Below are 16,009 nucleotides of genomic sequence, written 5' to 3' on the forward strand. Positions count from 1 at the left end.
GCTGAGTGTCCCAGCACTGAAGAGGGCGTTCTGTTCCCGCAGAGGATGGAGTTCAGTTCCTAGAACCCACACTAGATGGCTCAAAACTGCCTTGAATTCCGGCTCCTGGGGCTTAGTGCCTTCTTTGGGCCTTCCCGAACAACTGCACTCACTTGCACGTTGCAACACACAATTTAAAACTAAATCAAAAAAAAAAAAAAAAGACCCACAAAGTCCAGTGAGGTAGGATATGGTTTAATGAACTTGCTTAGTGGAATCTGGGACCCCGATGGATCAGGAGGCGCCCATATGGCTTCTCTTGCTCCACAAGAAGGATCTTCTCTGCCGACAACACTGGTAGGGAGAGGAGAAGGCAGGAGATTGTAGTGTGTTAAGCTTCTGGCCTGTCTGCCCCATCTCTCTTGTATCTACACTCACCCAGGAGCAGGTAGAAGACCCGAGAAGCTAACTTCCGGGGGCTGAGAGGGGGTACCAGGCTGCTGAAATCAGGTTCCCTGTTGGCTTGCAGCTCCAATGCTATTGCTCTGCAGGGATTGAGGGCTATCAGCCAGGGTAACAGCCTAACCCTACTCCTTGAGAGACCCTTCCCTGGTACCTAAATACAGCCTCTGAAGAGAGTAGCTCAGGTCCTGGGGGCATCTCCATGGGCACTTCTGGGATTTCAGGCAGCATGGGCAGTGCAGGAGGCTCTGGCTGCCCCTCTTCAGTCCAGGCCCTAGCAGACCAAGGGAGTAGCTCAGGGAAGAGGGCTGGTCGTTGTGACAACAGGCAGGACCACTATGGGGTTGAGCTTGGAGCCCCCAGCTGCTTACCACCGTTCCTCTGGGGGGATGAGGCTAGTCCGTGACTTTTCCTCTTCAGCTGCTTCCAGGGAGAGCTCTGAGGAAGAGAGCACTGAGGAGTCTGACTCTAAGGAGCTAGAGCCTTGTAGTCATCCAAGGGGTTGTAGTACATTAGCCTGACATGCCCAAGACTATGAAACTTCCCCTCCCCATATCCTGTAGCCTACTGTAGCCTCATGCAAAGTGGGGGCACTAAGCATCAGGTCTGCGTCCTTAAAGTTCTGAGTGCCCCTCCCTGCTGGAAACAGCCTCAGCAACTGGGGTACTGCTTCCCGAGGCTGGTAGGATAGTGGTCTCCACCTGCCCCTCTCCAGCACCTACCTGAAGAGAGCATGAGGGGACCACTGGGCTCCTGGGCCTCCCTCAGGACCTGCAGGTGAGAGAGCAAAAACTGAGACCCAAGCACGGGCCAGGTCTAGGTTTGGTAAGCAGGCTGGTGTGCGTCAGGAAAGAGCCGCCCAGGGCTGAGGCTTCCAGGGCCCGGTGGAGGCTACCTCAATCTCGCTCAGAGCTTCAGTCAGTCTTCCCTCCTCGCCTGCCACTTCCCTCTCCTCAGCTGCCTCTTCAGGCTCCCGTTGTGGTCTTTGTCTCGGCATTCTTGAGGGTGTCTGGGCACAGTGGGTCCATAAAGCTAGTAGTTCTGGCGCCAGCCAGCCCGCTGACGACAAAGGGGAAGGTTGAAATCATGGGACTGAGGATTCCAGGTTCTGAAGATCCCAACTGCCCAAACCTCATCCTTACAGAGAGTCGGGGTTCTGAAGAGCTCCGCCGGGCTTGTAATCATCCTTTTGGGAGGCTGGATCACGGGCTGCAAGAGGGTGCAAGGCCAGTGGCCCTTTTATGAGAGCACCGCTCGTCACTACCCCTCTTTTGTACATTGTTCCCAGAGCCTGTGCCTGCTTTCAGGCTCATGATCTGGCCTGTAGTGGCTAAATGGGTAGATGGTGACCTGATGTCGGTGGATATGTTGTGTATACACAGTCACACACACACACACGTACTTTCTAGGAATTAGGGTCTTTGTTATATTCCCAGGGATCCTTGGGAGGTCAGAAGTCCAGCATGTCTCTACTCCCCAGGGAGAACCAGAGCTGCACTCACATATTCCCAGCAGTGAGCCCTGGTCTGCAGCTGTTCCTCAAATTTCTTCCGGGAGATCTGAGTTTCCTTGTCCCAGAAGAGTAACTGGCGGCGTTGGCGGCCAGGTGGGCTCGGAGGAGGTGGGGGCCTCTTCTGGAGTAGAAGGGGAGGCAAGGGTCAGGCTGCCCACCTCCCCTTTCCAGTGGACTACTGATGGCCCCACACTCTGCCCGGAAGAAGCTTGGGTCAAGTCCTTATGCAACTCATAGCTTACTCAAAGGTACCTACTGGGAAGAGGCCACACCACAAGGAAGGTATGGGAAGGGACATTGTTTGCTGATGGAAGTAAAATCCTCACTGTAAGCTAGTAATGGCCCTGGGCTTAAGGACAAAGATATAGGAGAGGAAGGTAAAGAGGATGAGCTCAGGGAAGAACCTACTCACCTCTGCACTAGGTGGGGTGGGTAGGCGCAGCTCCTGAGGAGGGGTCACCTCTGCAACAACACCCATAAGCCCCCTGGTTGTTTTTGCCCTTTTTAAAGACAAGATCTGGCGTTCAAGTTCATGCTGGCCTAAGGTGATCCTGCCCCAGCTTTCTGGAGTGATTGGACTATAGGGGTTATCGCCACAATCTTGTTTTGTGGTTTTTTGTTTTTTTTTTTTTTTTTTTTTTTTTTTTTTTTGGAGAGAGGGTTTCTTTATGTAGCCCTGGATGTCCTGGAACTCACTATGTAGACCAGGCTGGCCTAGAACTGAGATTCACCTGCGCTTCTGCTCCCCAAGTGCTGGGATTAAAGGTGTGTGTATACAGTATTCTCAGTACTCTGCCTGCAGGCCAGAAGAGGGCACAGATCTCATTACAGATGGTTGTGAGCCACCATGTGGTTGCTGGGAATTGAACTCGGGACCTTTGGAAGAGCAGGCGATGCTCTTAACCACTGAGCCATCTCTCCAGCCCCTAGCCCCTTCATTCTTGAAGCTACTAATGTCTCCCTCAGACGGTGGGGGTAAGGACTTTTGTCTTTATGTGTAAATGTTCCCTAGGAAGCACCCAGTGATGGACACTTACCAGTGAGTATGGCCTCAGGTTCCCAGCCTGTCAATTTCTGTACCTCAGGAGGGAAGAGCTGGTCTGGAAGTGGTTCTCTTAAGCCTTCAACCCTGAGGGGAAATAGGCAGATAAGGAAACCTTTCCCAGCAATGACCCCTCACCTGGTACAAGGATTCCAGTCCTTACTGTGCTGGAGCTGGAGGTGAGAACGAGGGGACCACACCATTACCCTCCATGGCCCGGGGTTCTTCCTTGGATTCTGCAGAAAAAGAATCAGAACACTTAGGAGACAGAAGAGGGCGCTGTCCATCCCCCGGTTAGCTGTACGAGGACCTGACCATCCAGTGCTGGGGAAACCCTCCGCTGCCGGAGAAGCCTGCGTCGCCGACGTTCCTCCAGCAATATGGCATCATCTTCCTCTGCAATCAGCAGGTCCAAATCTCCCCGACTGACCTCTGGGAGATCCTGCTCCCCCTATGGAGAGAGCAAAACAGTGGATTTTGGGGGCTGAGCCCAAGGAGGCCCAGTGGGTACTAAGGGGACAGGGTGTGGGGAAATGGAAAAGAGAAGGCAGAACTACAGGGGGTGCGATGGGGCTGGAATTTAAAGGTAAACTCACCTCAATCTGCAACATGCGTATGGGTTCTGCCTCCTGTAGGGTGATGGTCTCAGGAGACTTTGCAGTGGCTAAGGTCCTGTCTGGAGGGGTAGGAAAGTCAAAGCAGCCCTATTCTTCTTCTTCTTTTTTGTTTTGTTTTGCTTTTCCAGACAGTGTTTCTCTGTAGTTTTGGAGCCTGTACTGGAACTAGCTCTTGTAGACCAGGCTGGCCTCGAACTCACAGAGATCTGCCCACCTCTGCCTCCCGAGTGCTGGGATTAAAGGCGTGCGCCACCACCGCCCGGCAGCCCTTTTACTTCTTTCCAAGTTGTTGGGGGCAGAAACACTTTGGGGACCAAGAGCCAGGCTAGTCACCAGCAAATACTCCCAAGTGCATCTTTTTTTCTCACTAAGTAGACTAGGTTGGCTTCAAACTAAGAGATCCGACCTGCCTCTGCCACTGCTCATATTAAAGGTGTGCAGTCACCACACCCAGCCTGAGTCAGTTTGCAGCCCATAGCTTTGAACTCTTGGTCTTCCTGCCTCTACTTTCTGTTTGCTGGGATTACAGGTGTCCACCTGTTTTGTTTTACCTTTTTTTTTTAAAAAAAAAAAAAAAAAGGAAATGTTGAAATAGTTTCCTTAACCAGTCTAGGCTGGCCTTGAACTCAGTATCTGACCTGGGCAGGTGTTAACTTTCAGTGGGATTACAGACTTGTCACCAGGCCTGACTGGGTCGGACTCCTCGAGTTATTTATTTAGCTCTTGGGTCCCTGAGTCTTTCATCAGAACGGCCCTCCCTGATGACCTGGATCCCTGGGCTCAGCAGTGACTTCAGGAGGAGGTCTCCTTACCAATTTTCTCTGGGGTCACAGCCTCTAAAAGATGTCGAATCTTTGGGAAGAAATGGGGAATGAAAAACAGATATCAGCTTTAGTCCTATCTGGCCTCACTCTCAGAACATTCGGCGGACGCTGGACACCAATCTGGCAGTCTCTCCTTGTATTTTTATCTTAGAATTTTTGCTTTATTCTTATTTATTTTAGAGATAGACTTTATTTGTCTACGTGTGCATGCATGGACCCTTGGAGGCCAGAAGATAGAACTGGATGTTGGATCCCTGGAGCTGGAGTTATAGGTGGCTGAAAGCTGGCAGTGAAGTCCTGTCCTCTGCAAGAGCAGGTCACGCTCATGCCCCCTAGGCATGGTTCCAGCCCCATCTGCACCCAGCCCTCTTAAACTTTCGACAGCCCTCCTCCTTGAAACCTGAGAGTTCTCAAATTACTTACATCACCACATGCACACACGCACACATTTCCAGAACTGGGAATCAAAGCTAAGGCCTTGTGCATGTTAAACAAATGCTCTATCACTATGCTACACCTCCAGCCCTAAACCAAATCTTTGTGCCATTTGACAGCAATATGTTATAAAGTTACCAACTTAGTTCCCCTCCCCCGTCCCTGCCCTAACCTCACCCCCAAAGTAGCCTTATCCATTTGTGTAATTAGCCCCACAACATCCATATAGCAACCGTTGTTGTGGACAGAGATGAACAGCAAGATGCTTGGGTAGATGGTGATGGGGACTCATTTGTGTGTGATTCCAGTAGGGTCAAGAAAAAGAAGACAGCAGGCTTGGTAAAGTGCTCAGATCCCAAACATAATTGCTTTTGGCTTCAAGTGGAGTAATTTCATGGCAAGGATGTCATCAGACTAAGTCTGACTAGCAGAGAATGAAGAGCGATAAATGTATTTTCGCAAGCAAAGAAGTAAATGTGGTATTTTGGGGACGTGGAAAATTATTGGTGTTTGGTAGCTAAGGTTGCCCAGAAAAGAGGGGAAAAATTGGGATGGGTACCACTCAATTCAGGCACCAAGATGCTGATACTATATGCGTTCGGGACCAACTGCTTCAATGAGAAAATGGGGAATGGAGTGATATCTAAGCTGTGGGGATGATGGGAGAAGATGGGGAAGAACAACCAACATCTAGTCTCAGTGTTGGGAACAGTGGGGATAGGGGAAGAATCAGGTCGGCCCTAAGTAAGCAAGATCTGGGGCTTTGCTTGCTTGCATCCACCAGTCCCCTTGCTCCATGGCTTCTCATGGAAATCTGCAGCAGGCAGGGTTCCATGCCCAGATCTCAGTGTCAGATTAGCACAAGGACACCAGCTAACTCTTCCATTCTTCCATCTACACTGTCATCTTGTGATTTCTGAGGGGGGTCTAGGGAAAGGAGCCCTACCTGAGGAATATCAAAAGGGCTGGGAAGTCTAGGATCCACAGACATCGTCCCAAAAAAAGGTTCTGGAGCATCTTCCAGCATCTCCATCATGGCCAGGCAGTTAGGAAGGAGCAAGCTAGGTCTGGGAGAGAATGAAGGATGTCAAGGACAAGACTGAGAGCGGGTGAGATGGCTCAGCAGGTAAAGTCCCTCTGACCTCCGCATGCATAGAATGGTCTCTCTCACATACACATGCATGCACATGCACATGACTGTATTTTTTAAAAAAAAAAGGCTGGGTGGTGCTGGTGCACACCTTTAATCCCAGCACTCAGGAGGCAGAGGCAGGCAGATCTCTGAGTTCGAGGTCAGCCTGGCTACAGAGCGAGTTCCAGGGCAGGCTCCAAAGCTATACAGAGAAACCCTGTCTCGAAAAACCAAACAAAACAAGGCTGAGGCCAAGCAGGTCTGGATGGCCGCAGCTCCAGGACTCACAGGTCAGCCTCCTCCATGTCAATGCGAATCCGCTGCTGGGCCCGGTGCAGATGCTCTAGGATATGCTGGATGTCTTCTGTGGTCAAGGAGAGTGAAACAACCAGGTTAGCCATGGACCATTCAGCCCTAGCCCTCCTCTGGTGTCCACAGCCTTACCCACAAGGTACTGGCACTGCTGGGAGTAGACCCGTATCACGCCAATCTGAAGCTGGGCGGAGAGATAGAGAGAGAAGCGGGGCCGGGGCAGCCCGGGCATCGGAGGTTGCACTCGTACCAGCACATAATTGAGTATTTCCTCGCTGGGAGAACAACGGACCCTGGTCAATGCTGCACTCATCGTAGCTCCCAAACCAGAGACTCCTCCCTCTTTTCTGGGCCTTACCAGGTCTTTACGACGTTCACTTTCAGATATTCCCGCTTCACCAACCGGCTGCCTCGGGTTGCCGCTAGCCTGGAAGGGTGGGGACGGGTATGGCCTGTCAAATAGAAATTCCCACTACTTGGTTCCTCGCATAGCGGTCAGCCCTGCACTCACCAAATAGTGGCGAAGCAGCCTGTATGGCGCTGAAGCACGTTGGGATAGTAGAACATCTCTGCAGTTCACGCTCCGCACCAATCCCGTCTGGATCTCAATCTGAATTCTTAAGGACGCGAGATTCCCAGCACTATTGAAGAGGAGTAGGAATTTGGACAGGAAGCATGGTACATGTGGATGCAAAAAGCCCAATTAATAAGACGACCAATGCTGGGCGTGGTGGCGCATGCTTTTAATCCCAGTACTCAGGAGGCAGAGGCAGGCGAATGAATCTCTGTGAGTTCGAGGCCAGCCTGGTCTACAAAGTGAGTGCCAGGACAACCAAAGATACACAGAGAAACCCTGTCTTGAAAACCAAACCAAACCAAAACAAAACAAAAAGACGACCAACTTCTGGTAATTGAATTTAGGAGGTAACCAAACGGAGATGCAGATGCTTATTCTGCCATCCTTGAGGAGTCTGCACATCACTCGAAGACATGGCACTTACCTTACTTAACGTCCAGGCCAGAGAGGCGGAGCTCCAAGGGGGAAGCCTGAACAGGGCCAGAAAACGAACGAACAAAAAACCAGGTCTTCAGGGAAGACTGAGTGTTCGTCAGCCGTCGTCGAGCTTCTGGAACTTGCTCTAGGTTCAGTCGCCCTCCAGCGGGACCAGAAGCATGCTCTCCAAAGCTTTGTGCCAGGACAGCCAATGGGGAGCCGCGGAGGGGGAGCTCTGACTCCTGGTGCCAGGCAGCCAAACAGGGCGGTTCCCGGCCATAGGCTCTTGGAGACGGGTCGCCAGCCAATCACGAGAATCCTGAGGACTACCGTAGCATTATGAGGTGTCCTGGCCAATGGGCTCTCGTTCTCTCAGGTAGTAACAAGGACTTTCCCAAGGGATTCATCTGACCAATAAACGGGGAGAAACCCAGTTTCTCCCTGGAGACAGCTTGCTAGCAGAACATCTACTGGAGTGGAAGATGGGGTCATGTCAAGGGCAAACGCCCCGGCACTGCTTATAGTACAGAGATGCAAGGGCCTGTGCACGAGCCTTGTTCTTCTAAATTCCACCAACCTGATTTTGTGTCCTGGAAGGGTCTGTGCTGAACTAAGAGCGAGAAACTGTGAGCTGGCCTTGTAATCACTACTTGTCAACAAGAAAGAAGGCAGCCAACGGGGCTGTAACTACAAACTTCCGAAATCTTACCTGGCACTTGGAATTTAGACACTATCTCAAAAAAAAAAAAAAAAAAAAAAAAAAAAAAAAAGCAAAAGCAGAGGCCAGGAGTGGTGATGCACACTTTTATCTCAGTAGCAGGAGGATCTCTGCAAGTTTGAGAATAGCCTGGTCTAGAGGCCAGTTACAGAACCATAGTGAGACTCTCTGTCAAAAAAAAAAAAAAAAAAAAAAAAAAAAGGAAAAAGAGGGCTGGGCTGGAGATGTAGCTCAGGGCTCAACTCTCAGAATCGCAGAAAAGGAAGGAAAACAGACTTTGATCCCAGCGCTCGAGACGCGGACGCAGGCAAACCCTGTGAGTCTGAGGCCATGATGCTCTACACAGTGACTTCCAGGCTAGCCAGTGAGATTCAGTCTCAAAACCAAGCAAATAAAAACAACAGCAAAACTAAAAATGAACGTGTGTGCATATCTGTATCCAGTTCTTGGGATGGATGGCAAGAGTTGAAGGACAGTTTTCACTTCACAGCCTGGGTCATTTTGAGACCTAGCTCAAAAACCGTACATGTCTTCTTTCTTTCTTTCCTTTCTTTTTTTTTTTTTTTTTTTTTTTTTTTTTTTTTTTTTGTTTTTTGTTTTTGTTTTTTTTTTTTTGTTTTGTTTTTCGAGACAGGGTTTCTCTGTAGCTTTGGAGCCTGTCCTGGAATTAGCTCTTGTAGACCAGGCTGGCCTCGAACTCACAGAGATCCACCTGCCTCTGCCTCCCGAATACTGGGATTTTGCCTGCCTCTGCCTCCCAAGTGCTGGGATTATAGGCATGCGCCACCACCTCCTAGCTCGCTCTTTCTTTTCTTTCTTTCTTTCTTTCTTTCTTTCTTTCTTTCTTTCTTTCTTTCCCTTCCCTTCCCCTTCCTTCCTTCCTTCCTTCCTTTCTTTCTTTTTTGAAGACGGTTTCAAAACCGAAAGAGATTGAAGGTAGAGTATAGTGATTTATACATAATCCCAACATTGAGGGGAGGGAGGTGAAGGCAGGAAGGCTGCCAGAGTTCAAGCCCAGCCTGGATCATACTGTAAACTAACCTTGGTTAGCTGAGCCCTGCCTCAAAAATAAATGATAGATAGATAGATAGATAGATAGATAGATAGATAGATAGATAGATAGATAGATAAATAGGGGGGGTGGTATAAGCCTTTAATCCCAGGACTCAGGAGGCCGAGGCAGGGCTCAGCTGGGTCTCTGTGAGTTCAAGGCCAGCCAACCTGATCTACATTGTGAGTTCTGTGACAGCCAGAGCTACATAGAGAGACCCTGTCTCAAAAAAACCCCAAACACAGGCAGAGAGATGTCTCAGTTGTTAAGAGCACTTAATCCTTTGCAGAAGATCTGGATTTGATTTCTACAAGGCATCTCACCATCTGAACTCCAGTTGGAGAGGATCCATGCCTTTTCTGACTTTAATTTTTTTTTTTTGTTTGTTTTATTGAGACAGGGTTTCTCTGTGTAACTAGCTGTCCTGGAACTAACTCTGTGGACCAGGCTGTCCTTGAACTCACAGAGATCTGCCAGCCTCTGCCTCCCAAGTGCTGGAATTAGAGGCATGTGCCACCACCCAGCCCACTGCCAGTGGCACAACTTGTCCAACAAGGCCACACCTCTTAAACCATTCCCAGTCACTCTAACTGAGGATCCTTTCAATGTCTGAGCCAGGCGGTGGTGGTGCATGCTATACTCCCAGCACCTGGGAGGCAGAGTCCAGCGGATCTCTGTGAGTTTGAGGACAGCCAAGGCTACACAGAGAAACCGTGTGTGTGAGGGGGTGGGGTGTGGGGAGTTTTCAAGGTGTGAACGTATGGAGGCTGTTCTCAAACTATCAGTGGCTATAGCGACTGACTCCCAAGCCTGTTCCCGGTGTGGTTGCCTGAAACTTGCATGGGGCCCATGGCCCTGGAAGTACTAGGCCAAGTCTGAAAAACAAAATAGAAGGGTGAAGGAGAGAGAAGGGAGGCATGGCAGTACAGCCAGGCATGGTGGTCTATATCTGTAATCCCAGCACTTAGGAGGCTGGGGCAGGAGAATCACCATGCGTTTGAGACTAGGCTCTAGAGCCCAGTTAGTATTCCAGGGAAGCAAAGGGACCTAGAAGAGAACCCAGGCAGTAGGTATTCAAATTTCCATCTTTACAATTCCCATGTAGCTCTTGCTAACTTCTCCCAACATACCACATACTCATCTCTCTTTTAAAAAGCTTTATTTATTGTTTTGGAGACAGGGTCACTATAGTCAAGGTTGGCCTTGAATCCACATTCTTCCTGCCTGTGTGCAGAGGTTACGGATGCATACTACCCCACCCAGTTAATCTTTATTTTAAATTCCAGTGAGGATCTAAGAAGGAAATATAAAGTGCTTGGATTTAGAGTCAGGGGTTGGAAAGAGAGCAAAATTCCCACTGAGATCACACTATTCAGAACTTTACAGTTCTTTAGAGATGAAAGAGGGTACAGCTAATAAAAAAAAAGTACATAAAAGTCTCTCCCAGGTTGTTCTTGAACTCATAATCATTCAGTCTGTCTTCCAAGTGCTGAGATTACAAATATTCACCAACAAGACTGGCTTTCAAAATAATTGTTCTAAGAAGAAAAAAGATGCTTGCACTACCAGCCATGCTGTATAAGCCAGTGGTAAAGTCAGCACAAAGGAGGCAGACCAACGGTGTGAAGAACAAGTCTGTTTCCATGGAGACCTGTGGTCAGAGCGACAAAGCAGCAGATGGGCATTCTGGGTTCTGTACCAGGAACAAAGCAGCTCTCTGCTCCTCTGGAATTTCCTTCAGTAAGTGTCGGGCAAACGCCTGCTCCATCTGTACCAGAAGAAACGAGGATCAGCACTGCAGGGACAGTCACCACCCTGTAGCTCCTTCCCTTCAACCAACACCGCTCTCGTCCTGAGTAGAACTCACCTGCACGGTGATAAGATTCTCCTGGGTATGGCTAGAGCCAGGATTCTTCTCCCCGAAATGCAGTGTTACCTGGGACTTGGGTGGGGGGCCTTGGCCCTGGAAGTACTGGGCCAAGTCTGAAAGAAAAAGAGTCAAGGATTAGAAGAAAGAAGAGGGGCCAGGCAGTGGTGGCACACACCTTTAATCCCAGCACTCGGGAGGCAGAGACAGGCGGATCTCTGTGAGTTCGAGACCAGCCTGGTCTACTAGAGCTAGTTCCAGGACAGGCTCCAAAGCTACAGAGAAACCCTGTCTCGAAAAAATCAAATAAATAAAGAGAGAAGGAGGGCATGGCACACGGCATGGTGGTGTATGCCTGTAACCCCAGCATTCAGGCTGGGCCAAGAGAGTTGCCATGTGTTTGCAGCAGCCTGGCCTACTGAGTGAGTTCCAGGCCACCTGAAACGGTGTAAGGACTTGTCTCAAAAACAAGAACAGATAATATATAGAAAGGACCATGAGTAAAGTGGAGCCATCTGGGAAGCCAGATGCAGAGGAAGTTGGGAATGCTAGGAACTAAGCTGTTTCCCTGGCGCTGTAGGAAAGGCACCTTGGAGTCCTCAGGAGCAGCAGTCCTGGCTACCAACCCTTTGTTGTTTGCTTATCCTCTGCCCACACTAGGATACCATGAACCAGGGACACCTAACTCTCTTCTCTATGCTCTTCCCTCTGCTCCTATGCCCAGATTCAGAGGCTGTAACTAGAATTTCAAGAGTGGGCAGAAGGAAGGGACGGTCTTAGGAGATGCCTACAATGTGGTAGACATGGTGGGGCGGGGCAAGTGTGTGTAAGGGTCTTGGCTCTTCCACAGAGTTGTGTGTTCCAGTGTGTACGGAGATGGTCACGAGGTTTAAATCTGTGTTAACTTGTTTGCACACATTCATATAACCATGCTTCGATGTTACAACGCTTCCCCAAACTGTATCACACTTGTGCTACTCCAGCTGAACCTCATCTACCATGACTCTGGCTAGGGAAATCTGCCGGAGCTGAGCACACGGCTACACACAATGTGCACCACACAAGTGCAGGGGTGCCGTGCACAGGCTGCAGTGACGATCTGCTCTGGACAGGCCCAGGGGAGACGGAGAAAGGGACGGGCGATGGTGCCCAGCTAGGACGCCCTTACCTCTACAGAAGCAGCTGGTACTGAAGAGCTCCACACACTTATTGCTGGGCAGCAGATGTGGACCAGACCCAGATGGGGCCTCAGGTGCATCCCAGGAGACGGAGATGGGACAAAGGCATTGAACAAAGAGGCCTCTGGAATTGCTGGCCACCAGGATGCCCCTCTCAAGCTGGTTCAGCAGGCTCTGGATAGGCTCCGGCGGATCAGGTTTGGGAAACAGCACCTGGAGTATGTTGCGCTCCAAGGCTGAGGGCTCAGCCACTAGGCGACAGTCTAGGCTGTGCACCTTGACCTCATGCACCACGCGGCCACTGTAGATGAAGGTGAGCAGCAGCGAGTAGTCTGCAGGCAGAGAAGCCTAGCTGTACTAGGTGTAGGAAGAGCCTGCAGGCTGGGAAGAGGCCCTGGCCCCACAGTGCACATGACCATCACAAGGTGTTAGAAAAAAATGAAATTCCATGTGGTCCAGTGTCCCCATTTTGTTACTGGGAAAACTGAGCCCAGAACAGGCATCCAAGCAAGTGCTGGGGAAGACAAGGTTGCAGAGCTGAGGGAGCTCCTTCTGAGTCAGAGATATCTTTGGTAATGCGGCACAGGTGAAAGAATGGTTGTCTACCATTCACATAAGCCCTGGGTTCAAGCCCCAGCACTGCAATAAGCCCTTAGACTTGGCCTGGTAGCACACATCTGTAAGCCCAGCCTCAGGAGGAGTAGGAAACCAGGTGAACTTTAGGTACATAGTGAGTCTGAGGTCAGACTGGGCAATATGGGACTGTCTTTAAAAAGAAGGAGGCCCGGGGGGATAGCTCAGCCGTTAAAGGCAAGGCTCACAACCAAATATAAAAAAAGGAGCTGGAGAGATTGCTCAGCAGATAGGAGTTCAGAGGTCCTGAGTTCAATTCCTAGCAACCACATGGTGGTTTACAACCATCTAGAAGGATCTGATGCCCTCTTCTGGCCTGCAGATATACTTGTAGAGAACTCAAACATAAAATCTAAATAAACAAAGAAAGAAGGAAGGAAGGTGCCTCCTTTTCCATGTGCATGCCTTCCTCCCAACACAGGGTTTGTGGCAAAGCTTTCTTGTCATTAGGAGTCACTCCCAGCAGAGCTTAATGCTCACAACTGTGCCGTTTACAACAAGGTCTCAGAGACTGGATTTTTCTGAACAATAAAGAAATAAACATCTCTCTAGAGCAAGTTCAAGGTCATCCAGGGCTAAGAAAAAAAAAAAAGAAAGAAAGAAAGAAAAATCTCAAAGTGACTATTCAAGGAACAGAGAATTTAAGGAGTTTTGTTTTTGTGTGTCCCCCCCACCCCAGGGCGAGAAAAGCTTTACTGAGTATGGTCAGCCACATGAATATTCAATTCAGAAGTGTTGTCTCTAGGATAAAGTTTGTTGTAATCCCTGACTGAGCAGACAATGCATGCAGGGTCAGAGGAAGCAGAACCTGAGAGGAAAGGGACAGAGAAGGGTCAGAAAGGTTACCTACCTGAGTCTGGAGGAAGCAGATGCTCCATGAACACTGGGTCCTCTTGAACGGGGGCTTCTGTTGTGCTAGCATCTGGAAGAGAGGCAAAGGCACTGACCACTCAGAGTGAGACCAAAGAGCCTGACACAGAAGGTGCAACAGGAACATAAAGGCAAGAGAAACAGTACCTTCCTCTGGTTCGGGGCTGCTGTCTCCGCTGTTACTGCTGTAGCCACTGTTGCTGCCACCGCTGCTGTCTGAGTGCTTTACAATCCCACTGGCCCTCCCCTTTGCCTACAGATACAACAGCTGTTAACGGCAGACCTCTTCTTTTGATGGCCACCCTGCTCTTTGGCCTACCTATTCCCCTTCCCAACACTCTGAAGGAGTCTTGAGGGTGAGAATAACTGTCAAGTTCTTGAGGGTGCCTTCCTTACCTTGCTCTCTTCCCTCTCTTCCCTCTCTGGTGACACAGAACTGATGGATCGCTTTGATGGTGATTTCTGGCTTCTTGGCTGGGCTGTAGAAATGTGGCAGGTGGAGGAGGGTCAGAGCCTTCTCCAGAGGAAGACAGTGGGAAGGATCCAAAGCAACAGTTTGGCAGGATGCGGGAACCCGGGAAGGCCTGCCAGTCCACAGAGGGCTTATCTCCATCCTTCCTGGACAATCTGCTCATTCCAGGGGCAGCTGGGCAGGGACCACTCACCAGGGAGGGTTCCTGGGGGCAGGATCCGATATACTTTGTAGGGTTCAGCAACATCCATACGGCCTCTCTCAGGAACCTCTTCAAATTCAGAACTCTTATTGAGGGCACAGCGCAGGCGAGTCTTCCAGACAGCAGGGTGTCCTATGTCCCCATCCTTGTGCTTTTCCTTAAACAGTGCCCAAGCCTAGTAAGAGATTAAGTGACAAAAAGACAAAGTATTACATACTCTAGATGTCCCTCCAAATGGCTGACAGCACAGCTGTGTGGTCTGAGCACAAGCCTTGAGCTTAGATGAGCCTGCATTGGGTCTGTATTCCATTCTTGCCAGCATGAACTCCTTGGTAATGCCCCGTGGCTCTGCAAACAACATAGCTGATCCCACCCTTCTAGCACTCACTTTATCCACAGCCCAGACAGACAGAAGCACCTGGACATGAACAGGCCAGTGCAGACCTCATCCTTTATCTGAGGGATGCTGGCTTCAGGCCCTCTCACCTTGAATATGGCAGCATCCTGGTCCTCTCGGAAGTCTTGCTTGCCTGCATGCTTCCAGGGAATCCGGAACATGGTCTTAGCTGTGTCATCCCAGCATACCCCTAGGAACTGCCCACTCTCCAACTGCTCTATTATCCAACTCCGCAGTTTTCGGGTGCAGCGTGGTTTGCCTGAGGCCATCCTAGGAAGAGAAGCAGGATATATAGAACTATTTTTAAAATTTGACACAGGATCTCACTAAGTCATCCTGGCTGGTCTGGGACTAACTATACAGACTAGGCTGGACACAGAGATCCACCAGCCATTGAAGTGCTGGGATCAAAGGTGTGTGCTGCCATGCCCGGGGGAACTGACAAATTGGAAGTGTTTACTAAACTTTGATCACTGGGGCCAGCTTCCTGCAACAGTCCTTCCCCGAAGACCCTTCCATGTTCTTTTCTCTTGAAACATTCTGAGGTAAAAACTACATTCCAAGTTATTACACCTGGCAGGAAACCTTGGTCTTAATGTTGAGGTATTTCAGAAATCCCTTAATGACCTGCTCCTGATGACAGACTGCAGACCCCAAGCACACAAAGAGGCAGCATTGCTTCTAAGACAGCTCCCCAGTCTACTTACCCCTTCACCCCCATCTTGTCTCCCTGCACTGGAGGGGTAGGTGGGGCAAATAGCTGGGGGAAAGGGTGGAGCTGAAGCAGGAGGCAGGGCCAGAGGCAAGAAAACAAAGGTCAACTGAGGCTGAGCAAAGGGCCTTCCTCCTGTCCAGTCTAACTCTGGTCAAACCTATTTTCTGACCCAGAGCCTGGCCTGAACCTCCGTCTAGCACAGGAGCCTGGGGGCCTCATCTCACCGCCCTCCCAGCTGATTCCCCTCCAGAGTTGCTCTTACCTGAGCGACCGAGGATGTCCCAGGTTCGGCTTGTTCTAGGCTAGGTTTCTGATCTCTCCGCCCCTTCCTATAGCCCCACCCTAAGTTTCAGTTCTCCTCTTGGGAGGAACGTTTCCCAGAAATCACGTGGTCTGGGTTGCAGGGCCGGCAGTTACCACCAGAGGGAAGCAGCATCTGAGAACGTGTTGACAACAGAGCAGGCCAGGGCCCAGTGGCTCCGGTCAGACCCCTCCTTCTTCCCATGAGGACACTGCTGCCTCTTAGGAAGGTTAATCTCTGGATCTGACCTGGGGGCTCATTTGTGCTCCCCAAGTGTCTGCTTGCTATATTTTAA

At 50.1% G+C, this 16,009-nt stretch overlaps 2 protein-coding genes across 3 annotated transcripts; both read right to left on the reverse strand.

Annotated features, from left to right (window-relative positions):
- Positions 1–218: 218 nt before the first annotated feature.
- On the reverse strand, positions 219–6,883 carry Rec8 (REC8 meiotic recombination protein). The gene is given in 20 exon segments (XM_038310361.2): positions 219–333; positions 418–524; positions 596–715; positions 813–879; positions 1,164–1,212; positions 1,337–1,500; positions 1,584–1,650; positions 1,944–2,075; positions 2,367–2,416; positions 2,992–3,083; positions 3,160–3,232; positions 3,312–3,447; positions 3,593–3,672; positions 4,380–4,410; positions 4,412–4,465; positions 5,819–5,939; positions 6,293–6,368; positions 6,449–6,591; positions 6,675–6,743; positions 6,828–6,883. Coding segments are annotated over 20 exon segments (1,773 nt in total). The 3' UTR covers positions 219–247.
- Positions 6,884–10,221: 3,338 nt separating this feature from the next.
- Irf9 (interferon regulatory factor 9) lies at positions 10,222–15,897 on the reverse strand. 2 transcript variants are annotated; one of them, XM_038309903.1, is made up of 9 exons: positions 15,676–15,897; positions 14,788–14,968; positions 14,293–14,476; positions 14,024–14,106; positions 13,775–13,880; positions 13,608–13,679; positions 12,115–12,456; positions 10,947–11,062; positions 10,222–10,847 (listed from the first exon to the last, which is right to left on the reverse strand). In XM_038309903.1, the coding sequence occupies exons 2-9, from the start codon at positions 14,965–14,967 to the stop codon at positions 10,737–10,739; spliced, it is 1,194 nt and encodes a 397-aa protein (XP_038165831.1). In that variant the 5' UTR covers position 14,968; positions 15,676–15,897; the 3' UTR covers positions 10,222–10,736. The 2 variants fall into 2 exon arrangements, with proteins under 2 accessions (XP_038165831.1, XP_038165830.1); XM_038309902.1 differs by lacking the exon at positions 15,676–15,897 and adding an exon at positions 15,406–15,627.
- Positions 15,898–16,009: the final 112 nt, after the last annotated feature.

This window comes from Arvicola amphibius, chromosome 13, assembly GCF_903992535.2.
Source record: "Arvicola amphibius chromosome 13, mArvAmp1.2, whole genome shotgun sequence".
In the NCBI taxonomy this organism is placed as follows: domain Eukaryota; kingdom Metazoa; phylum Chordata; class Mammalia; order Rodentia; family Cricetidae; genus Arvicola; species Arvicola amphibius.

Excerpts from the sequence above, each read along its gene's own strand:
- Irf9 (XM_038309902.1), bottom strand. Across the intron at positions 14,107-14,292 it reads GCCCCCAGGAACCCTCCCTG|CCCAGCCAAGAAGCCAGAAA; the intron begins GTGAGTGGTCCC and ends ACATTTCTACAG. Across the intron at positions 12,457-13,607 it reads TCTGCTTCCTCCAGACTCAG|ACTACTCGCTGCTGCTCACC; the intron begins GTAGGTAACCTT and ends CTCTGCCTGCAG.